We start from the raw sequence: 19,971 nt of genomic DNA, 5'->3' as shown, positions 1-19,971 counted from the left end.
GATTATAAACTCCTTGAGGGTATGCACTGTCTTATTTTTTATTTATATTTGTATCACTAGGGCTTAGCACAGTGTTTGACACATAGTTGGTGGTTAATTAACGTTTATTGACTAGCTATCCAAAAAACATGGATTATACCAGATACTGTGCTAAGTGCTTAAAAGATTTAAACATGGGCAGCACTCTGATGGACTTGGGTCCTGGAGATGATGAAATCCATTTCCCATCAGTGTCTCTACAAAGGGAGATGGGAGGGAGTGGGGCTAGCTATTGGTCAGAATGTAGCATATGCTTTGAGATGCAACTGCTTTGTTTTTCTGTTAAAATGGGAGGGGGCATGCTGGGAAATTACTCTGCCATCAAGACAAAAGGCTAATATTAGCAAAACTATAAAAACTTCACTTTTAAAAATAGCAAACTATAGGATAATTCCGTGTAAGAGCAGCTGCAGGGAAATCGGGCATTTGAGGACACTGGGGGGGAGAATGGAGGGTGGCCCAAATATTTTGCAATGCAGTCAGTCACAGAACTGGCTCTGTTCCTAGCATTTTATTCTAAATATATAACTGCGGAAAATGTATTGCCAGGTGTGGTGGCCCGTGCCTCTGATCCCATTACTGGGGAGGCTGCTTTGGGTGGACATCTTGAGCTCAGGAGTTCTGAGCCACAGTGAGTCAAGCTGATTCAAACTTAGTTTAGCACCAACATGATGAGCTTTTTGGATTGAGGGGGGCCACTAGGCTGCCTAAAGAGGGGCAACCAGGGTCAAAGCTCTCATACCAATCAGTAATGGGATCAAGCTTGCAAGTGATCCCTGTACTTTCAGTGAGGGCAAGATAGGGAAACCCAGTCTCCACCAAAAAAAAAAAATCATTATCTTTTGTTTCTGCATCTCCTTTATTTTCAAATATATCTTTCGCCCTCTACCAAGAGAGCTGGCCCTTACAAGAGATTTTTAAAAGAGGGAAAAAAATAATTTAGTCAAATTAACCAGTAAATACATTAACCCTGTGTGACAGTATAGGTAATACTCCATACCCAGAATCCCCTACCTCTACAAAAAAGCATTAGGGTCAGAGTTTAAAAAAGGAAAGTGTTAAATACATAATTTTTAAAAGGGGCCTATCTGAAGGAAAATATTCACAGCTGCTTTATTTGTGATAGCAAAAACTGAATAGAATTGACCTGTCTTCCAAGGATTGGACAATGGTGGAAGACACGGTGATTTGTTAATATAACGTCATATGATGGTGCCGTAAAAATAACAAATGAAGAACACAAGGAAATATGGGGAAGACTAAATGACGCTATACCAAGTGAGAAGGGTAGGCCCACACTGACACTAAAGTGGAAAAGTCATGATCCAGAAGGGCAGACCAGGGGGAGAGGGGCACTTGGGAAACGCCTCTTTTTTTGTCTGAGGCCTGCTGGTTCCACAGGTTGAGATGAAAGAGCATGTTTGGTGCTGCCATCTGCATCAGGGGAGGCAACACCCACATTAATGAGCTCACAGGGTCAAGGATGTATTGTTGCTTTGGGTAAAACCAATAAATGAGGCATGCCCTTTGATCCACACATAATACCAATGCTAGGCACATACCCCAAAGGCATCAATGCAAAAAAGGAAAGAGCCCATACATATAAAAATATTCAGAGCAGCTCTTTTTAAAGTGGAAAAAAAAATGGAACTGGGGGATATTCATCCTATTGGGGAATGGCTATATCCACATACAAATTAAAGTATATTAATATATTATAACACATATGATATATATGTATCTATGCATCTATATACTCATACAAATTAAAGTATAGGAATAGAATACATGTGGTATATTATTTAAACATATTATGGTGCAGGAATATAATATACCATGTGTGGTATAATATATCAAATTCTATTTTTAGATATCAAATTATATAAGCATATCTAGAGATTATGCTATATGAAGATTATACATCATGTATAATTTAAAATGCATCATTCCTATCATTCCAATCACATATAATATAGTATATAAAATTCTATTTCTACATATCAAATTGTAGTGTATATATAAATTATGCTATAAGAATATACCATGTATAGTGTAACAGATCAAATTCTATTTCTCTATATATCAAATTATATGTGCATATATAAATGATGCTATATGAATATAATAGACCATATGTATAGCATACTATGCCATATTCTATGTCTACATATATCAAATTATAATCATATACCAAACGTAATATATAAATTTTGGAATACAGAGTAGGAATTTTCAATCTAGTTGTCACATGTATGTGGTTCTGCTCCTGTTACTTTCATTTAAGTATTTTCCATATTTCCTTATCCTATATGGGATATAGACATATAATATACTATACTGACGCCATATTATGGCACCATAAAAAATGACAAAATGGACAGTTTCAGAGAAAACTGGGAAGATCTCTATGACCTGATGCAGAGAGAAGTGAGCAGAACCAGGAGAACACCATGCTTTGTTTGAGGCTTCTTTGTTAAATGGTAAGGGTTCTACATAGTCTTATTCCTTATCTTGCACATTTATTTGAAAGCAAGCGGCATGAAATGGAGATTGTGAACTCATTCAGCTCAAGAAAGTATCTGTGAAGACCCACAGCAGCTATGATCTGCAATGGTAAAGAGAAGGCCCACGAGAGGGAAATCATAACCCCTGAAGGACTAAACTCTACATGATCTTATGGCTCACAAAGCACTTTCCCAAGGGACAGTCAGAGGACTCAGTTTCCATTGCCACCTTGGTCACTTAACTCCCTCAGCAACTTAAGACAAGTCACTTCCCATCCCTGGCCCTCAGCTTCGTCAACTTTTTTGTTTGTTTGTTTTTGCGGGGCAATGAGGGTTAAGTGACTTGCCCAGGGTCACACAGCTAGTAAGTGTCAAGTGTCTGAGGCTGGATTTGAACTCAGGTCCTCCTGAATTCAGGGCCGATGCTTTATCCCCTGCGCCACCTAGCTGCCCAGATTCCTCATCTTTAATGTGAGTGGGTTAGGCTAAATGATGTCCGAGGTCCCCGGGCGTCGGTTTCCTGTAGAATGTAGGAATCGGTCTTGATGACCTCTATGGTGCCTGAGTCTATGATCCTAAGTCCCAGTCTTCTTTCAGAAATTGCTTTGGAATCTCAAGGCATTCTATTTTATGATACCTTGGCTACTGAACCACCCTGGGCCATCTTTTTCAGATCTGTGAAAGCAGGGCTAGAGAAAGCCTGAGAGATCCCTTTAAGCTCCAGGTCAACCATCCATGAGCCCCATGCCCTCTCTCTGGGGTGTGCTTCCATTTACACTATGTGTGCACATAGGATTCATTTGCATGTTTTCTCCCCATTAGGCTGGAAGCTCCTGGGGGCAGGAAACATACTTTTGCCTTTATTTGTCCCCATAGCACTTAGCACATAGCACATAATAAATACTTAATAAATGCTTGTTGGATGGCTGATATGTATCTTTTCCATGACTTCACACGTTACAGCTGATATATCATATTGCTTGGCTCCTCAATGGGTGGGGGAGGAGCTAGAGGGAAAGAATTTGGAACTCAAAAGGTAAAAAAAATTAACACTAAAAAGAAATAATAATGAAATAAATAAAATATATAAAATTAAACATAGGAAAAGACAAATGATTAAATACTTGTTAGCTGACATGCAAGAAATTACTTTCTTTGAACTGTTACTTGTAGGCAATAATTAAGTGAGATAATGTAGCTGAAGAATTTCACTTGCCTAAAAGCACTATATAAAGGCCAGTTGCTAATGCTATCCTTATTACTACTGCTGCTGAAAAGCAGTATGGTATATAGTAAATAGAGAGCCAGCTTCAGAGTCAGAAAGACCCTGGATCAAGTCCTGCCTCTGAACCATTACTCTCAACGCCCCAAGCAAGTATCTCAGGCTGTAAATTGAGGATTAGATGTTGATCCTTCCCAGACAGAAGTTTCCTATACTGATGAAATCAGAAATTTTTAACCAACAAATTGCTACTGTTGCTGCTGCTGGTAGTACCCAATTTCATTTTCTGGTGCCTCTCGGGGGTGATATGTAAAACCATTTTTGAAACCACTAGGAAAACCCTCCGGTTACTTCATTTCCTGGCTGGACCATGGCTATGGACAAATTCAACTCAAAGCCACTCCAAAATCTCACCAGAGGGAAAAACAAAAAAAGGGCAAACATTAATTCTCCCCCAGGACAGGACCCAGGATTGATTTCTAGAGGCCAGTTTTCCCATTGCAGGAAAGGTACCCCATGGGAAGGTCATGATTTGGATTCAAACAGAAGTCCAAATGCTTTCCCTCTCTTAATTATTTCCACTTTAATCTGCATATACTTTGTTTTGTTTGCATGTTGTCTCCCTTATTAGACTGTAAACTACATTAGGGCAAGGACTGTCTTTTGACTGTTGTATCCCTGCCACTTAGTACAATGTCTGGCACATAGTAGGTACTTAATAAATGTTTACTGATTTATAGTTATCTGTTCCATCCATGCCTTTCCCATTAAACTATGAACTCTTTGACAGGCTAACTTTTGCCTCTTTTGTATCCCCTTTGCTTAGCGTAATGCATAGTAGGTGCTTAATGTTTGACTAACTGAAGTGGCCATCCTCTTTTGTACAAATAATGTAGCTGGGAGAAGGGAGGATAATTCAAGCCAGATCATCTCTGTATCTGGCATCAAAGGTATCTGAAGACCTACATTTCCTACCTAGGTGACCTTCCTCCCCCAGACCTGTTTCCTCTTAGGAAAAGTGAGTGGGTTTTGGCCTCGGGGACCCCTCAGAGCTGAAGCCTGCTGGGCCAAGAGCAATTACTGCTCTGTCAGCTTACAGGCTGGAGAGCTGGACTTGCTGGAGGAGTCGCTGGTGAAACTCCGCCGGGAGCACTCGTAGTCACTGAGGGAAGCCGTGCTCTCTGACATCCTCGAAGAGTCCGAGTCGCTCGTTGGGTCATCGTTCACTGAGCGCTTTTCATCATTGAAGGGCATTTTGTTTCGCCGTCTTAAGGTCAATGGAGACACCTGCACAGACAAACAGCCTCCACGTCAGTTTTTTAGAGCTGGAAGGACCTCAGAAAGATGGCTGAGCCCACCGCTCCAGCCCCAGACAGAGGGAAAGACCCGGGTTCAGATCTACCTGTGTGGTCCCTGGTCTAAGTTCTCTGTGATTCAAGTTTCCTCATTTACCAAATGAGGGGGTTAGATTCAGTAGTCCCCTTTAAAGTCCCTTCTAACTGTAAATCCACCATCCTATTGTTCAGCTGTTCTCAGTCATGTCTGACTCTTCATGACTCCATTTGGGATTTTCTTGATACTGAAGTGGATTGCCATCTCCTTCTTTGGCCAATTTTACAGATGAGGAAACTGAGGCAAACAGGAAAGTGACTTACCTAGGGTCACAGAGCTAGTAAGTATCGGAGGTCATATTTGAACTCAGATCTTCCTGACTCCAAGGCCATCTATCCTAAAGCAAATGGGTCTCCTCTATTTTGAAAGACTGCTAGGGAGGAGAGATTTCACAACTGACCAGTCAATGTGCTCACACAGTTCTGCTACAGTGTGGAGCAACCCATGAATATCCATGGGCCCCGTGCAACAAGAACAATCACAAAAGTAACAGCTGCCGCTTATACGGTGCTTGAAAGTTTGCCAAGGACTTAACTTTATCTCATCTGATCCTTGCAACAACCTAGGAGTTGGGGGCTATTCTTATCCCCATTTTATGAAGGAGGAAACTGAGGTTTAAAGATTTGTTCAGGGCCATACAACTAGGGAGTGTGCAAGGCAGAATTGAGACTCAGGCCTTCCTGATACCAGGCTGCCTTTATGCAATAAGCAATAGCCAGCCCTTTGTGAAGAAAACAAATGCCCAGGGCCTTTGCTAGCAGAATTTTTGAGATAGATTCATTTGAGGGCCATGACCCCTCAGGCCTGGGCACACAAGGAGAGCAGTGTAATAGAACATAGAAAGCAGACTCACTGGGCCCGAGTTCAAATCCAGATCCTACAACAGCTAACCTGGGTGAGTCTGTTTCCTCATCTGAAAATGAAGGCATTGGACTTGGCAGCCTCTACCTTCCTGCTTGTAATTCTATGAATATGAACTTCTGGTTTTATGAGGATGCCCCCTGGTGTGGAGTTGACACAAACCCCCTAACACTGGCCAACTCAAAGATCTACCCTTGGAGAGAGGGCTGCTGGGTAGGGCCAGTCAATGAATCAGCTCAGCTGGGTGGGGCACCACAAGGGAGGGGGAGAGGGAGCCATCTGGCAGCCTCAGATTCCAACTCATGATTCTTCCTAGCCAGATGCTAAGCTGAGCTGTTTCTACCCACTAAAGACCTGCTGTCAGATCCCTCTAAATTCCTCTGCCCTGAGGTTAACTCTCAGTTGTAATGGGCCTGTGTAGTAAAGGAAATATTATTATTTTAATTAACATTCAGTCCCAGGCGGGACACAGTCAGGATGGGTGGTTTCAATCTCTGGTTGGCTGTTATAATTCCAGGCTTTGTCTGCCATCTTGGTAGAGACAGCACGGAATAGCGGAAAGAAGACTAAACAGAACGCCTAGGGCTTGAGGCCCAATTCTACTCCTCCCTCAACAGATGACTTGGGGCACTGCACTGGGGCCTCAGCTTCCTCATTTATTAAAAAAAAAAAATAGAGATAGAGCTGTGCGCTGCTGCAGAGTTCTGAGCTTGAAATCCAAAGACCTGGGTTCAAGTCTCATCTCTGCTACTTACTACCAATGCAACCTTGAACAAATTCACATTTTGGCATCTCTGTATCTTTCTCTGTAAAATGACAAGACTAGGGACAGCTAGGTGGCGCAGTGGATAGAGTACCGGCCCTGGAGTCAGGAGGACCTGAGTTCAAATCTGGCCTCAGACACTTAACACTTACTAGCTGTGTGACCCTGGGCAAGTCACTTAACCCCAATTGCCTCACTAAAAACAAACAAACAAACAAAAAAACGACAAGACTAGACTAGATGATTTTTCGGGTTCCTCTCCTTTCCAGTTCTAAATTTTATTATTCTTTAACCTTCTGACATGATCTGTCAAGTGGGAATGCTCCAGAGTTCCCAGCTCCGATGACTCAACATCTCCCAGTTGGAAAGGACCTCAGAGGACCACTTCAATCTATCTGAACAGGCATCCTCTCTACAAGATCCCTGAGAAGTGGTCCTCCCCGCTCTGCTTGAAATGCCCCAAAGAGGGGGAAGCCGACACTTCCCTAGGCAGTCCATTCTACAACCTTTGGATGGCTCTCATCATTAGGATACATCTCCCCCTCCCTCCCAATGATAGCCAGCCTAAATTTACCTCTTTGTGCCTTCTATCCACTAGTCCTACTCACTGGGGCTAAGCAGAATGAGCCTAATCCTTCTTCTATATGATAGCTCTGTAAATATTTGGAGGCAGCCAGTAAGCTCCCTAAGACTTTCCATCTAGGGCAGCTGGGTGGTGCAGTGGATAAAGTACCAGCCCTGGATTCAGGAGGACCTGAGTTCAAATCTGGTCTTAGACGCTTGACACTTATTAGCTGTGTGACCCTGGGCAAGTCACTTAACCCTCATTGCCTGGCCAAAAAAAAAAAAAAAAAAAAGATTTCCCACCTACAGGCTAAGCACTCCAGTCCTCCCAAGGATCCTTGTTCAGCATAAACCATTATGATCAGAACAAAACCCAATGCTCCAATGTGCTCTGACCAGAGCACAGCAAGACAATGACTTCACTAACCCCTAGACTCTGTGGCTTCCTTAATGAAGCCCAGGACTGAATCTGCTGTCTTGGCTGCCTTGCCCTACTGTCCAATCAGGCTTTGAGCCAAGAATGCCCTCAGATTATTTCCAGACAAAGCAGCCATTCATACCTCACCCCATCTTGTACTTGGCTTGTTGGGTTTTGAAACCCAAGTCCAAGACATGACCTTTAGCCTTAATGAATTTCATGACTTTGTTCTGTTCAGAGTCCCAAGACTGTCAAGAGGATTTGAATCCTGATCCCGTAGTGCACTGTTAGCTATGTTGTTGTTGTTTAGCTGTGCCCCACTCTTTGTGATCCTATTTGGGGTATTCGTGGCAAAGATACTGGAGTGACTGGTCACGTCATGATGGCTGCGTCCTTCAAGACTCAGCCTGAGCTGCATGAAGCCTTCCCTGATGCCCTCTACTGCTGATGTCCCTCGCTAGCATTGTTTTCAATATCTTCTCATATGGTTTCCTTGTATCCTCAGCACCATGGAACAAGCAGACTCATAGTGGACATTTAATGGATGCTTATTGAGGTGGATCACTATTATTATCTGGCCTCTGGGTCAGGGAGATCCACGTTTATGTCATGTCTCTGACATGGTCTGCCTGTGTAACCTGAAGCATGTCGCTGTCCTCTGAATGGCCCAGCTCTCTAAGACCAGAAGTTACAGAGAAGGTGGCAACCTGCACAGGTAGACAGGAAGCCTCTAGTCCAGTGAAATCATAGGCCCAACTCCTATCCCGAATATAAGCAAAACTTAAGAAAAGCCTACAGGAGGGGCCCTGGAAGCACACAGGAGCACTTTCTCTATAGCTATGAGAGAAACCTTGGAAAGATGTACAAAGGAGTCCTGGGTGGGACAAGGGCAAGGAGCCATCCAAGGAAAGGAAAAGACTTATGGGTAGAAGGGGTGCTTGGGAAAAAGGTTTTCATTGGTATGGGGGAGGAGGAAGTGGGTGGCCAGTGACAGTGGTTCAAGAAAGAAAAAACAAGCATCTAGTAAACATTTAAAAACCCAGAAGAAAGTGGAATAAGTCCACAGGGGACAGAGGCAAGCCGGCCAGCATTGGAGGTCCCTGCTGTGTTAAATTTCATGTATTTTCTCCCTTTCATCTTTTAAAAAATTCTTTATTCTTTTTCTTGGGGGGGGGGAGAATGGGGCAATGAAGGTTAAGTGACTTGCCCAGGGTCACACAGCTAGTAAGTGTCAAGTGTCTGAGGCTGAATTTGAACTCAGGTCCTCCTGAATCCAGGCCCAAAATTATTTATTATCTCTCCCTTCCTTCTCCACCCCAACAATGGACAATCAGAAAAATAAAAAACAAGCCTCCTAACAAATATGTATAATCCAGCGGAAGAGATTCTCACAAATGAGATATTGGTAAGCATTTAGCACAGTGAGTGGTACATACTAGGTGTTTAATAAATGCTTGTTCACTCACTCACACACACACACACACACACAGTGGCTAATTTATATATTATATATGGTTTATAAAAAGCTGGATGTAATAAAAATCATCTTTTTCTCTTCTCACACTGAAATGCTGTTGCCTTTAGATGTTAGCTAAGCTTGTCTCTAAAAAAAGAAACTTTATGGAGGAAAAAGGATCTGAGACAGGAAGAAGGAGAGGAGAGGAGACAAGGTCAGAGGTGGGGGAGAAATCCCAGGGGAAGAGAACTCTGCACTGAGCAACACTGAGTGATCTGAGATGGAGGATTAAGGGCTAGAGCCAGCCCCACATGCCAAGCTGGAGGGACCGAGACGAAAAGGCAGGATTACCTGGGGATGGCTAGGGTAAAAGGAGGGGAGGAACAGGGTGGTGGTGTTTGGGACCCAGATGTGACATAGTTTCCGGGGGCAATAGAGCAACGAGCCAACAACCATTTCCCCAGTGTTTGCTATGTGACGACCTCTGGGCTAAGACGTGGGGATATAAAGAAAGGCAAAAACACGGTGGCATCAGGAAAACTCCTCTGGTCCTTTTCAGAGAATCTCAGAGTTGGAAGGAGGTCCAGAAGTCAACGGGTCCCCTCCATATTGAATAGAGAAACCCCTCCTATAACATCATCCAACCTCCACTTCCAGAGAGGAGGAATCTACTACCTCTGAAGACAGCTGGCTTTCAGACAACTCTAGTTGTTCAGTCATGCCTGACTCTTCTCGATACAGGAACGGCTTGCCATTTTCTTCTCTAGCTCATTTTCCAGATGAGGAAACTGAGGCAAATAGGCCTAAGTGACTTGTCCAGGGTCAGTAGTGTCTGGGGCCACATTTGAACTCAGGTCTTCCAGACTCTAGGCCCAGTGCTGTGCTACCTAGCTGCCCAGACAACTCCAGTAGCAATTCCAATCACAGGCTCCTAGACTGAGAGCAAGAAGGGCCCTTGAAGCCATCCCATCCAACCCCTTCACTTTACAGAAGAGGAAATTGAGGCTCAGGAAGGAGCACAAATCTAGAGCTGGAAGAGCCATCTAGTCCAACCACTTCATTTTGCAAATGATAAAAATTGAAACCCGAAGAGGTTAGAGAGTTTGCCTAAGGTCCCAAAGAAAGTAAGTAATGGAGAGAGATGACGGATACTGGTCCCTTAAATCTAAGCCCCCTGCCTTTTACATCCCCCCTTGACCACAGGAGCTCAATAGCAATTGAAGGTCAAAAGTCAATAATTTTCATTGCAGAGTCACAGAATTCTTCATCAAAATGGGAATAACAATGGCTTCTACCACACAAGGTCACTGTGAGATGAGATGGGATGATAGATATCAGGGTACTTTACAAACTCTGAAACACTATGCCAATGCTAGCCAATTATTCTGACCCACTGTGACCTACCAATTCCCTTCCGACTCTTTGATCATCAATCCAATCACTGCTGGACCAGTTTCAATCAAAACATCTTCTAACGAATGGAGCAAATCCTTCCAAGGCAGTGACTTCAATTCCGCAAACGAAGCCCTATCTTTCAGACAAACCTCAGGTTTTAGAATAACTGACTTCACTGCGGTATCTAAGTTTCTTGGACCTCAAGAAAATTTCTTTTTTCCTTTGACACTTTTAAATTCAATTTTTTAAAAAATTTGGACGAATCCAATGATTTCACCAGCATAAAGAATTCCTGGTAAGGAAACTCCATCTACCAATGAAGATCAGTAGTGGCTCTGTAACAGAGGTGACATGACTTGTCCAAGGTAATGTAGCCTAAAGTGGGGCTTGAACTCAGGTCTTGGTGGCTCTGGGGCTGGGTCTTTTATCTACCACCCCTTAGTGCCTCTCACTGAAGATCTGAAAGTTTGCTTCTAAAAACATTATGTTCTCTTCCCTCCCCTGCCCCTGCAAAATCCATTGCTTCACCCACAATTTTGACTCTTCTGAGACTTTGATGTTCCATGAGTCCCAGCTAGAGAACAACATTGGGAGAATACTTAGGAAAGATGGATTATTCTTTTCCAAGGAACAGCATGGAGTAACTCACCATCACTGTAAGCCTTGTACAATTTCTCAGATAACATGCCAGCTTCCCCTCTTGCTTATTCAGTTCTGGGCCCTTTGTCTATCTGTAGTATTGGTCTAAGATGTATTTGCTGAGGGACTAAATCAATAGGTGGCCCATTAGGTGGTTTTTAGCAAACTTTTCAGCAAGTTTGTACCAGGCAGTGTCCAGTGAGACCTAAACCCCAGATCCAGAGCTGGGAGGGACCTCAGAGGACGCCGAGTACAACACCATCACTTTACAGATGCGGGAACCGAGTTTCACGATGAAAGATTCTTTGACATGCTTCATTTTTCTTTATGGATGATAAATAATCACTTCTGAACAAGCCACCTATTACTACTCCAGAGATCCTATTTTTATTTATAAAGTACTATTACATAACTGCCAATTTGCTTAAGTACCTTGCATAAGATAGCATTGGGGTCATCTATTTTACCCACACACCCTAAGGGGCATAGGGCCTTTCTATCTGACTTAGAGCTAAAACTTCCCATATATATATATTGACTCTCCCTATTAGAATGTGAGGTCCCTACCCTACTGCCTCCAGGATCAAATACAAAATGCTATGTTAGGCATTCAAAGTCCTTCATAACTGAGCCCCACCTAACCTTCCAGTCTTCTTAGAACTTCTTGAATGCATACTCTTGGATCCAGACACTGGCCTCCTGGATGGTCCATGAACAAGATCCTCCATCTTTTGGCTCCCAGCATTATCTCTGGCTATCCTTCATGCCTGGAGTACTCTCCCTCCTCTGCTCCAACCACTGACCTCCCTGGCTTCTTTTAAGTGCCAATTAAAAACCTGCTTTTATTGGAAGCCTTCCCCAACCCCTCTTAATTCCAGTGCTTTTCTCTTTCAATTATTTCCTATTTATATTGTACATCACGTTTTGTATATGTTTATTTGTATGTTGTTGCCCTAATCAGACTGTAAACTCCTTGAAGGCAGAGACTAACCTTTTGCCTTTTTGTATCCCTAATGCTTAGCATGGTTCCTGGCACAGAAAAGGTGCTTAATAAATTCTTATTCACTCATTCATTCATTTACTCATTCATTCATTCATTCATTCATTGTCCATTTATTTTTTCCTGCACTGATGACTCAACCCTGTCTCCAGCCTTTTTCAGTTATCATAAGAGAACAGAGTTTTCATTGGGTAGACTGACCAAGAGTTAGAAGGAAACTCAGCGATATCACCAACTTCAACCATTTCATTTCATCTATGAGGAAACTGAAGTTCAAAAAGTGACCTACCCAAATTTATATAGGTAGAAAGTCACAGAGCTCATAGGGTCAAATATCTTGAGCTCAGTGGGACCTCAAAAGACATCTAGTCCCTAGCTTCCTAAACTGTGGGTCTGAATGTAAGGGTTACAAAGAAATTGGCAACAGTAAAAGGTTATGTAGGGGCAGCTAGGTGGCACAGTGGATAGAGCACCGGCCCTGGAATCAGGATTACCTGAGTTCAAATATGGCCTCAGACACTTAACACTAGCTATGTGACCCTAGGCAAGTCACTTAACCCCAACTGCCTCACTAAATTAAAAAAAAAAAGGTTATATATACCTATTTTGTATACCTATATACCCAGGGTCATGTTTTTTTTTGTTTTAGTGAGGCAATTGGGGTTAAGTGACTTGCCCAGGGTCACACAGCTAGTGTTAAGTGTCTGAGGCCGGATTTGAACTCAGGTCCTCCTGACTCCAGGGCCGGTGCTCTATCCACTGTGCCACCTAGCTGCCCCACACCCAGGGTCATGTAAAAAATTCTTGGGCAAAAAAAGGTCACAAGTGGAAAAAGTTTAAGAAGCCTTGATCTGGTCCATTTTACAGACGGGGAAACTGAGGCCCAGAGAAGTTAAGCTATTTCATAAGATCAGAGACTCAGAGCTAGAAGAATTCTCAAAGGCATCTAGTTCAACTTTACTGAAAAAGAACTCGAGATCCAGGGAAAAGTGACTTGCCCAAGGTGCTGTGGTAGTTAATAGCAGTCAACATTTGAACCCAGGTCCTCTGACCCAGAACCAGTGATCTTTCCAGTAACACTGTACCTCAAATGTTCCAAAGTCAATGCTCCTTCTACTATAAACTGCCTAATCTTTTCCCTCCAAGCAGATCCAGCCCTGGGCTCCCCTACAGACACAAGTCACATCCTAAAATCTTGGTTTTATAAAAATCAAAACTAAACACAATTGCTGGGCACTCTGAGGTTTCTATCACAACCCACTACACCTTTGTCCACTTCAGAGTAAATGAGGGCTAAATGGAATGTTTTCTTAAGGGTTTTAGAAACCGCCACCCCACCCCCAAGAATTCTGATACTTTTGCAAAGTCTGTTTGATTGGTGCAAAGCCTCTCAGTGACATGTTTTTCTGAGTGATAAGGCCTGGTCCACACAGATTACCTTCACTGTATGTACAACTGGGGACAAGATGGTACCACGTCAGAGCAGAGGCCTGGGCTCAGAGCCCAGCCCTGCTATTTACTCCCTGGCTGCCTCCCCTCTCTGGACCCGAGTGTCATCCCCTGAAAAATGACAAGGCTGTCTTCAGCGACCCCTGAAGATGACCTTTGGAATGCTAAAATGATGAACCTCTTCCTCTCTGGGCTTCACCTGTGACCTCCAAAGTCCTTGCTGCTCTAGAATTCCCAGCCCTCGGTGAGACCTGTGTGACCTTGGCCAAGTCAGGAGACTAGAACATGCAGGGGTAGGACCAGACCACCTGGGAGGGCCCCTTTGGCTCTCGATTTACTCATCTCTGAACCTACTATAGGGTTTCTTAAGTTTTAAAAGTTTGTTCATAGAGATTTTTCTGGCCTACCTGTAGGAGGAATCTGGGGCTCAGCACTGCTATTAGTCAGAGGGAAGGTCTCTGGGTCATTATTGAATAAGGAGATCACCTCAAGCAAGGGACTACACCAGATCACTGGTCAAAGAGAAGGAAAATCTGTTACAGAAACATTTTTCCCAGTGGGGTCTCCTCTCTCTGATGGCAAATCCTAAATGACAACATTTAGCTCTCAGCCCAGTAGGAAGGATCCTTCACCATCTTAAAGGTCAAGCAATGGCTGTGGAAATCTGATGGGGCCCTTCATGGTGACCCTGGAAGTTAATGACTCCCTGTGAATCATGGAGGCTGCTGAATATTACAGCCGAATTTCATTTCTGCAGGAAAACTAACTTCAAATGCTTAGACTCCGCTAGTGAAGGAAGACTGTCTTGAAGAGTGGAATATCCTCATTCAGTCTTTCAGGCCAAAGAAAGGGAAAAGGTGGCCAGGCCTCCGATATTAATCATCATTGGATTCCTGAACTGCTGAAGTAAGAGGCCCTGTTCTAATTCCTGGTAGCCCAGCCCTCTGTGGGTGATCAAGGATTAATCTGCCTAAATCACAGAATTTCGGCATTGGCAGGGTCAAGTCCATTTAGCCTAAATATGACAGAAAAAGGAAATAACAAATGTTGGGGAAGCTGTGGGAAAATTGGGACACTGATACATTATTGGTGGAGTTTTCAACCGATCCAACCATTCCGGAGAACCATTTGGAACTATGCCCAAAGGGCAATCAGACTGTTCATATCCTTTGACCCAGCAATCCCACTACTAGGTCTGTATCCCAAAGAGATCATAAACAAGGGAGAAGTATTTAGCCTAACCCAGAGCAGAAAATGGATTCCCTTCTTCGTGGAACACTGTCCACAGAGTCATCTAGTCATTCCTTCCTTCCTTTAAGAATAAAAACAAAGGAGTGGGAGGAATCAGTTCAGCAAAATTAGCCAACAGATGAACCCAGATGTGACATTTATACAGTGTTCCACACCCACCATCCTCCAACTCTATAAAGAGAGGAGGGAGTTACATTCTCATGTTTCTTCATGGGGTCAAGTGTGTTCATTATAATCAATCAGTCAACAAGCATTTATTATTAAACACTAATAGTTGTGCTAAGTGCTGAGGATATGAAGACAGAAACCAAACCAGCCCCTGTCTTCCAAGAACTTGGAGACCTACAGTAAAAGGCACCCCATTAATTCTTGGGACACCCCATTCTACTTCTAGACAGCTACCAACTGGGAGAGGTTTTTCCTTGTAAATGGAAACTCCCTGATAGAAGATTGTTTCACTCTTTTCATTGTATCCCTTCTTGGGGATCTTTCTATCTCTCCCTAGCCATGTTGTCACCTCCCCTAAAAGTGCTGGCCACAAAGTAGTCAATTAATAAATTATTGTTGATTGAGTAGCATGACCAAGCTTGACCCTAAAAAAGAAATGTGATACTAGACCTCCATCTCTTTTTTTTATTCCTCCCAGAAGTTGGGGATTACAGGTGTGGAACATGACATAAATGTCAGATCTTTTCAATCTGTTGGTTAGTTTTGCTGAACATATTCCCCCCTCCCTCTTCCTTTTTTTATTCTTTATTGTAAGAGATTACTCTTTTTGGGGAGGGATGCTATTGTATTCAGGGATACATTCAGAAATGATGATGGTGTAAACCAAAATGTAACAATAAATGTTTTGTGGGTTTTTTTTTTCTTTTTTTAACAACAGCAACAAAAATAGTTCTTTACTTTAAGCCTCAATGTATCTCTATGCAACAACTTCTACCCATGGCCCCTTGGGGCCAACATAATGAGTTGACCTAACCCCTCTTCCCTGTAACAATGCTTTAGAGAACCATGCTACAGTTGTGTCTTCCAGAGGTATTCCCTTTTTAAGATTAAACACCTTTGGTTGGTTCAATGGAGCCCCTAAGGCCTGGCTGCCCTCCCCTGGAGACCCTCCAGCTTATCACGGTTCCATTTTGACTTGTTCCTTACAACCTGGGCATCAAATGCGGTGCCACGGACACCACGGTACTTCAAGACAACATCGAACAAGCCAAGATCAACTCCTCTAACACTGTTTAGAGAAGGAAACAGGAAATAAGCCAGTGGCCGACTGGAGAAGCGAAACAATTATTCCATTTAAGAGGCCTCCCAGATGGTCTCCTCATTCCCATATATGATGTAATCCTGGGATCACGACTCAAGCTCGAACTCAAAGGTCATCAAGTCCAGATCCTTCATTTTTTACAGATCAAAGCACTGCACAAGCCAAAGGGGAAGTGACTTGCCTAAGGTCACACGGATTATTAATCTTGTAAATCACACTTTTCAGTATTCGGTTAAAATGCAGCCATCCCAGCTCTTATCAGTCTCTAACACCTTGTAGTGAATTGGCTATTTGACTTGCCCTGTCTGACCTGGGAAACTGGACACAGCTTGGACAAGTTTGGAAGGAAGGGAAGGAGAAAGACAAAAGGCATGACACAGAAGACTGAAGACAGTTGTTATTCAGCCACTAATGGTCTTAGGGCAAGTTACTTCACAAAATCACAGGATTTAGAGGTGAAAGGGACTCTGAAAATCAGCCCCCCCACTTCATTTTACAAGGGAAGAAACTGAGGCCAAGAGATATGAAGTGATTTATACAAAAAGAACTGGCAAAGTGGGCCTACAGCCCACCTCCAAGACCTGTTCAGCAACTTCTCTCTGCTCCCAACATAAGCATAATGGTCAGAGGCAGAGTTACGGAGAAAAGGTTTTTTGTGACATAGGTTAGTGGATAGGACATGCCTGGACTTAGATCATGAAAAGACCCTGGGAAATTGGGGACAGCAAGGGGGCAGGGTGCTGAAAGCAAGAGACAGGACAGTTTCCAAGAAAAACAACTCCTCCTTCTCTTCCTTTCAGTCCAGCCCAATATAGTGGTTGCACCAGTGGACTGAATACCTGTCCCAAGGTGAGGATCACTCTGCAGGGATTTTCAGTTAGAGAATATCATATTTACATAATTCAATTGAATAAACATTTATTAAGCGCCTACTATGTACCAGAAATGTGGGCATATTTAGACAAAACAAGCACTAACTAGCAATCAAACATTCACAGCATCTATAAAATTATGCCATCGATGAGGTCAATTTCTAGAAAGATAGGCTATCTGAAAAACTCTAACCTAACATTCTGTTGCAATTTCCTACTATTTATTCCGTAGCTATCTCCTACAACCACAAAAGTGTGCAAGCTAATTTCCCTATTGGTCCTGTTCTGAGCTGCTGAACCTCCTAATGGGGGGGGGGGGGACTGCAAAAGTAATTCTTGGGGCATCCAGGTGAGGCAGAGAGGTTAAGTAATTAACTCCCTCAAGGCAACACAGCCAGTAAGGGGATGGGTCAGGATTCAAACCCAGGTCCTCAGACTCCAAAAACCATTCTTAGTTAACATATAGAAAAGCACTGCCTCTCAGAATGGCCTGGAAACCAGGGGTTCAAAGTTGGGGACTCTGGGGGAACATGAAGAAGGCCTAGTATTTCTCTGATTTCTCCTTCTCTAAGTGTGTCAGGTCCCTTGGGGGAACTGCTCAGAACCTCTCTAAGGGAAAGGCACCAGGTCTTTCTAAGGGAAAGGAGGGGTAAGTAACCCAAGAGAGAAAAAGGGACGTGTAGAGCTCAGATCTCTCTTCCCAGCAATTAGGCAGCTGCAGCTAACAGCAGCCCTCCCTCCCATCCCCCTTCCAGGGTCGTAGTAGGGGGTGCTGGAAAATATCGAATTAGAGTACCGGGGTTCCGATCCTGACCCTGCCTGAACTCTTCGTTAAATGAGGAGGTGGCCTTAAATGATCCCTGAGGTCACTTCTAGCTCTGCCACCCCGGGGCTCCGGTCTCCTGCTCTCCCCACCCCTCCCCTCTAGCAAACTGCGCGTTTCCTGTCAAAACAAAACTGAAGGAGGAGCGGAACCAAGGGGAAGAGGCGGCGTCTCTGCGAAAGCCCAGGCAACCAACCCAAAACAGAGACAGCCACCTCCGACAACCCACATCCTTCTCCCACAAGGCCCAGGCTCGGGCTCCGGGGGGTGGGGGGTGGGGGGGTCACACCTGGGACTCAGACACGGAAATGAAGGGGGAGAATGGGTAGTGCCCCCTACTCAGTGGCGAGGGGAGTCAAAAGGGGAGGAGGGTGAATGGACAAGTTAAGTGCCCCCTGCCCAACTGGGGGTGGTGGGCGGTGAGGGAGGGAGGGAGGGAGGGAAGGAGACGAATGGACAGGTCAGAAGCAGGGTAGAGGGACAAGTGTCCCCTGTCCTGCCCTGGGACGGGGGTTCAGGAAGGAAAGAGGGTGAGAGTCAGGGGCCGGGTGGGGGGCGGGAAGGCAAGTGCCCCCTGCCCATTCTGGGGGACCTGGGGAAGTGGATGACAAGTGTCCCCCGCCCCCAGTCCTGCCCTAGTCTCCTCTCGAAGAGTATTTTTGGAAGCTGGTTCGGAGCGCACACGCTGGCAGCTACCCAACACGGACGTAAACAAGCCCCGGCACTCGGGCTCCCACCCGGGGCGGGGGGGTGCCAACTTATCCCGGGCCGCCCACCCCCCCTCCCCTTCCCCGCCGCTCCCACGCGGGACGGCGGTTCGGGGACAAACAAGTGAGAGGCGCACCGGAGTGGTGCGGTCCCCGGGCAGGAAACGGGGGCTGCCTCTCTCCCTGTCCCTGAAACAACGTCAAGGCTGAAGTGGGGGGACTCGGGATCCCCGTGAATGGGGGGAGCGGGACGAGGAGGCTGTACCCCATGCCAACATCGGGGCAAGCTGTCCTTCCCCGACGCGCGTAGCCGTGGGCTACCCACCGAGCGGGGCGTGGAGAGAGGCAGAGACAGCCCGTCCTCCCGTCCTGTCCGGTCCGGTCCCGTCCGTGCCAGTCCCCGCCCGGGCTCGGCTCCGCTCGGCTCCGCCGCTAGCCCGCCCGAAGCTCCGCTCGCCAGCCCCCTCTTCCCTCCCCCCGGACCCACGCGGTATTTAAAGGGCCCAGAGCTACAACGCAGCCAGACGAGGCGTCGCCCATCGCGCCCGGCCCGTGGGGGGGAGCGCGGACCCGGGGTGACCCATCCCGCGACCCGCAGCCCTTGGCCGGACCTCGCGCGAGGCTCGAGCGACACCACCAGGAAGATTCACCCACGCGGGACGGTACGGAACAGGAGCGTGGGGGCTACGGCCTCGACGGCGGAAAGCCGTGGGACCAGGTTCTCCCCGCTGGCAGAAAGTAGTTTGGTCCGGGCCGGGCTGGGGAGGAGAGAGATGTGTTTACGGAACTGGGAGATATCCTCGGTGCCGGGAGAGGCGGGGGCGGGGCCAGGGCAGCCAGAGGGCGGAGCCTGTGCGTGTACTAAGCCTGGATAGGGCGCGCGCACGTTCGCGAGCCCCCGCGGAGCGGCGGAAGGGAGAGAGCGAGCCTGAGCGCACGCGCGCGCGCGCGCGCGCACGCGCACGCACTGCCTAGACACCAAAACAATGCAACTGACAAAGGGCATGCTTTGACTGAGACTTTGCTGAGGGTGCGATGGAGGGCACTCCGCATGCACACGCGGGAACGCAACCCACTTTGTGTAGACACCAACACAACACAGCTTACCAAAAGGGAGCTAATGAAGCTGTTTGCAAAGTCACTGCATACTTAGAAATTCGGTACACTGTGTAGACACAACCACAGAGACACAAAAACATCGCAACCTCCAGAAAGGCAGCCGATGGTCTGCAGAGCTAGAAGATAATATTTGTAAAGTGATTAGCACAGCGCCTGGAACAGAGTAGACGCTTAATGAATGTTTATTCCCTTCCCTTTTCCCCCTGTATTGATAGAAATTCAGCACA

General features: G+C 45.4%; 1 protein-coding gene across 2 annotated transcripts in view; it reads right to left on the bottom strand.

Moving 5' to 3' along the window:
- Nucleotides 1-19,376, bottom strand: part of TCP11L2 (t-complex 11 like 2) — a 49,996-nt gene extending 30,620 nt beyond the window's left edge. The window contains exons 1-2 of one of the 2 annotated variants that reach the window (XM_043966867.1): nt 19,237-19,376; nt 4,863-5,052 (exon numbers count right to left, since the gene is read on the bottom strand). In XM_043966867.1, coding sequence (XP_043822802.1) covers nt 4,863-5,019 — 157 coding nt within the window. In that variant the 5' untranslated portion in view covers nt 5,020-5,052; nt 19,237-19,376. Of the gene's footprint in view, nt 1-4,862; nt 5,053-18,950; nt 19,077-19,236 lie in introns of those variants that run through there. The other variant, XM_043966866.1, reaches the window with a different exon arrangement.
- Between the last annotated feature and the right edge of the window lie 595 nt (nt 19,377-19,971).

Source organism: Dromiciops gliroides, chromosome 5, assembly GCF_019393635.1.
Source record: "Dromiciops gliroides isolate mDroGli1 chromosome 5, mDroGli1.pri, whole genome shotgun sequence".
NCBI classification, from domain to species: Eukaryota; Metazoa; Chordata; class Mammalia; order Microbiotheria; family Microbiotheriidae; genus Dromiciops; species Dromiciops gliroides.
This window is presented reverse-complemented; position numbering and strand designations above follow the sequence as displayed.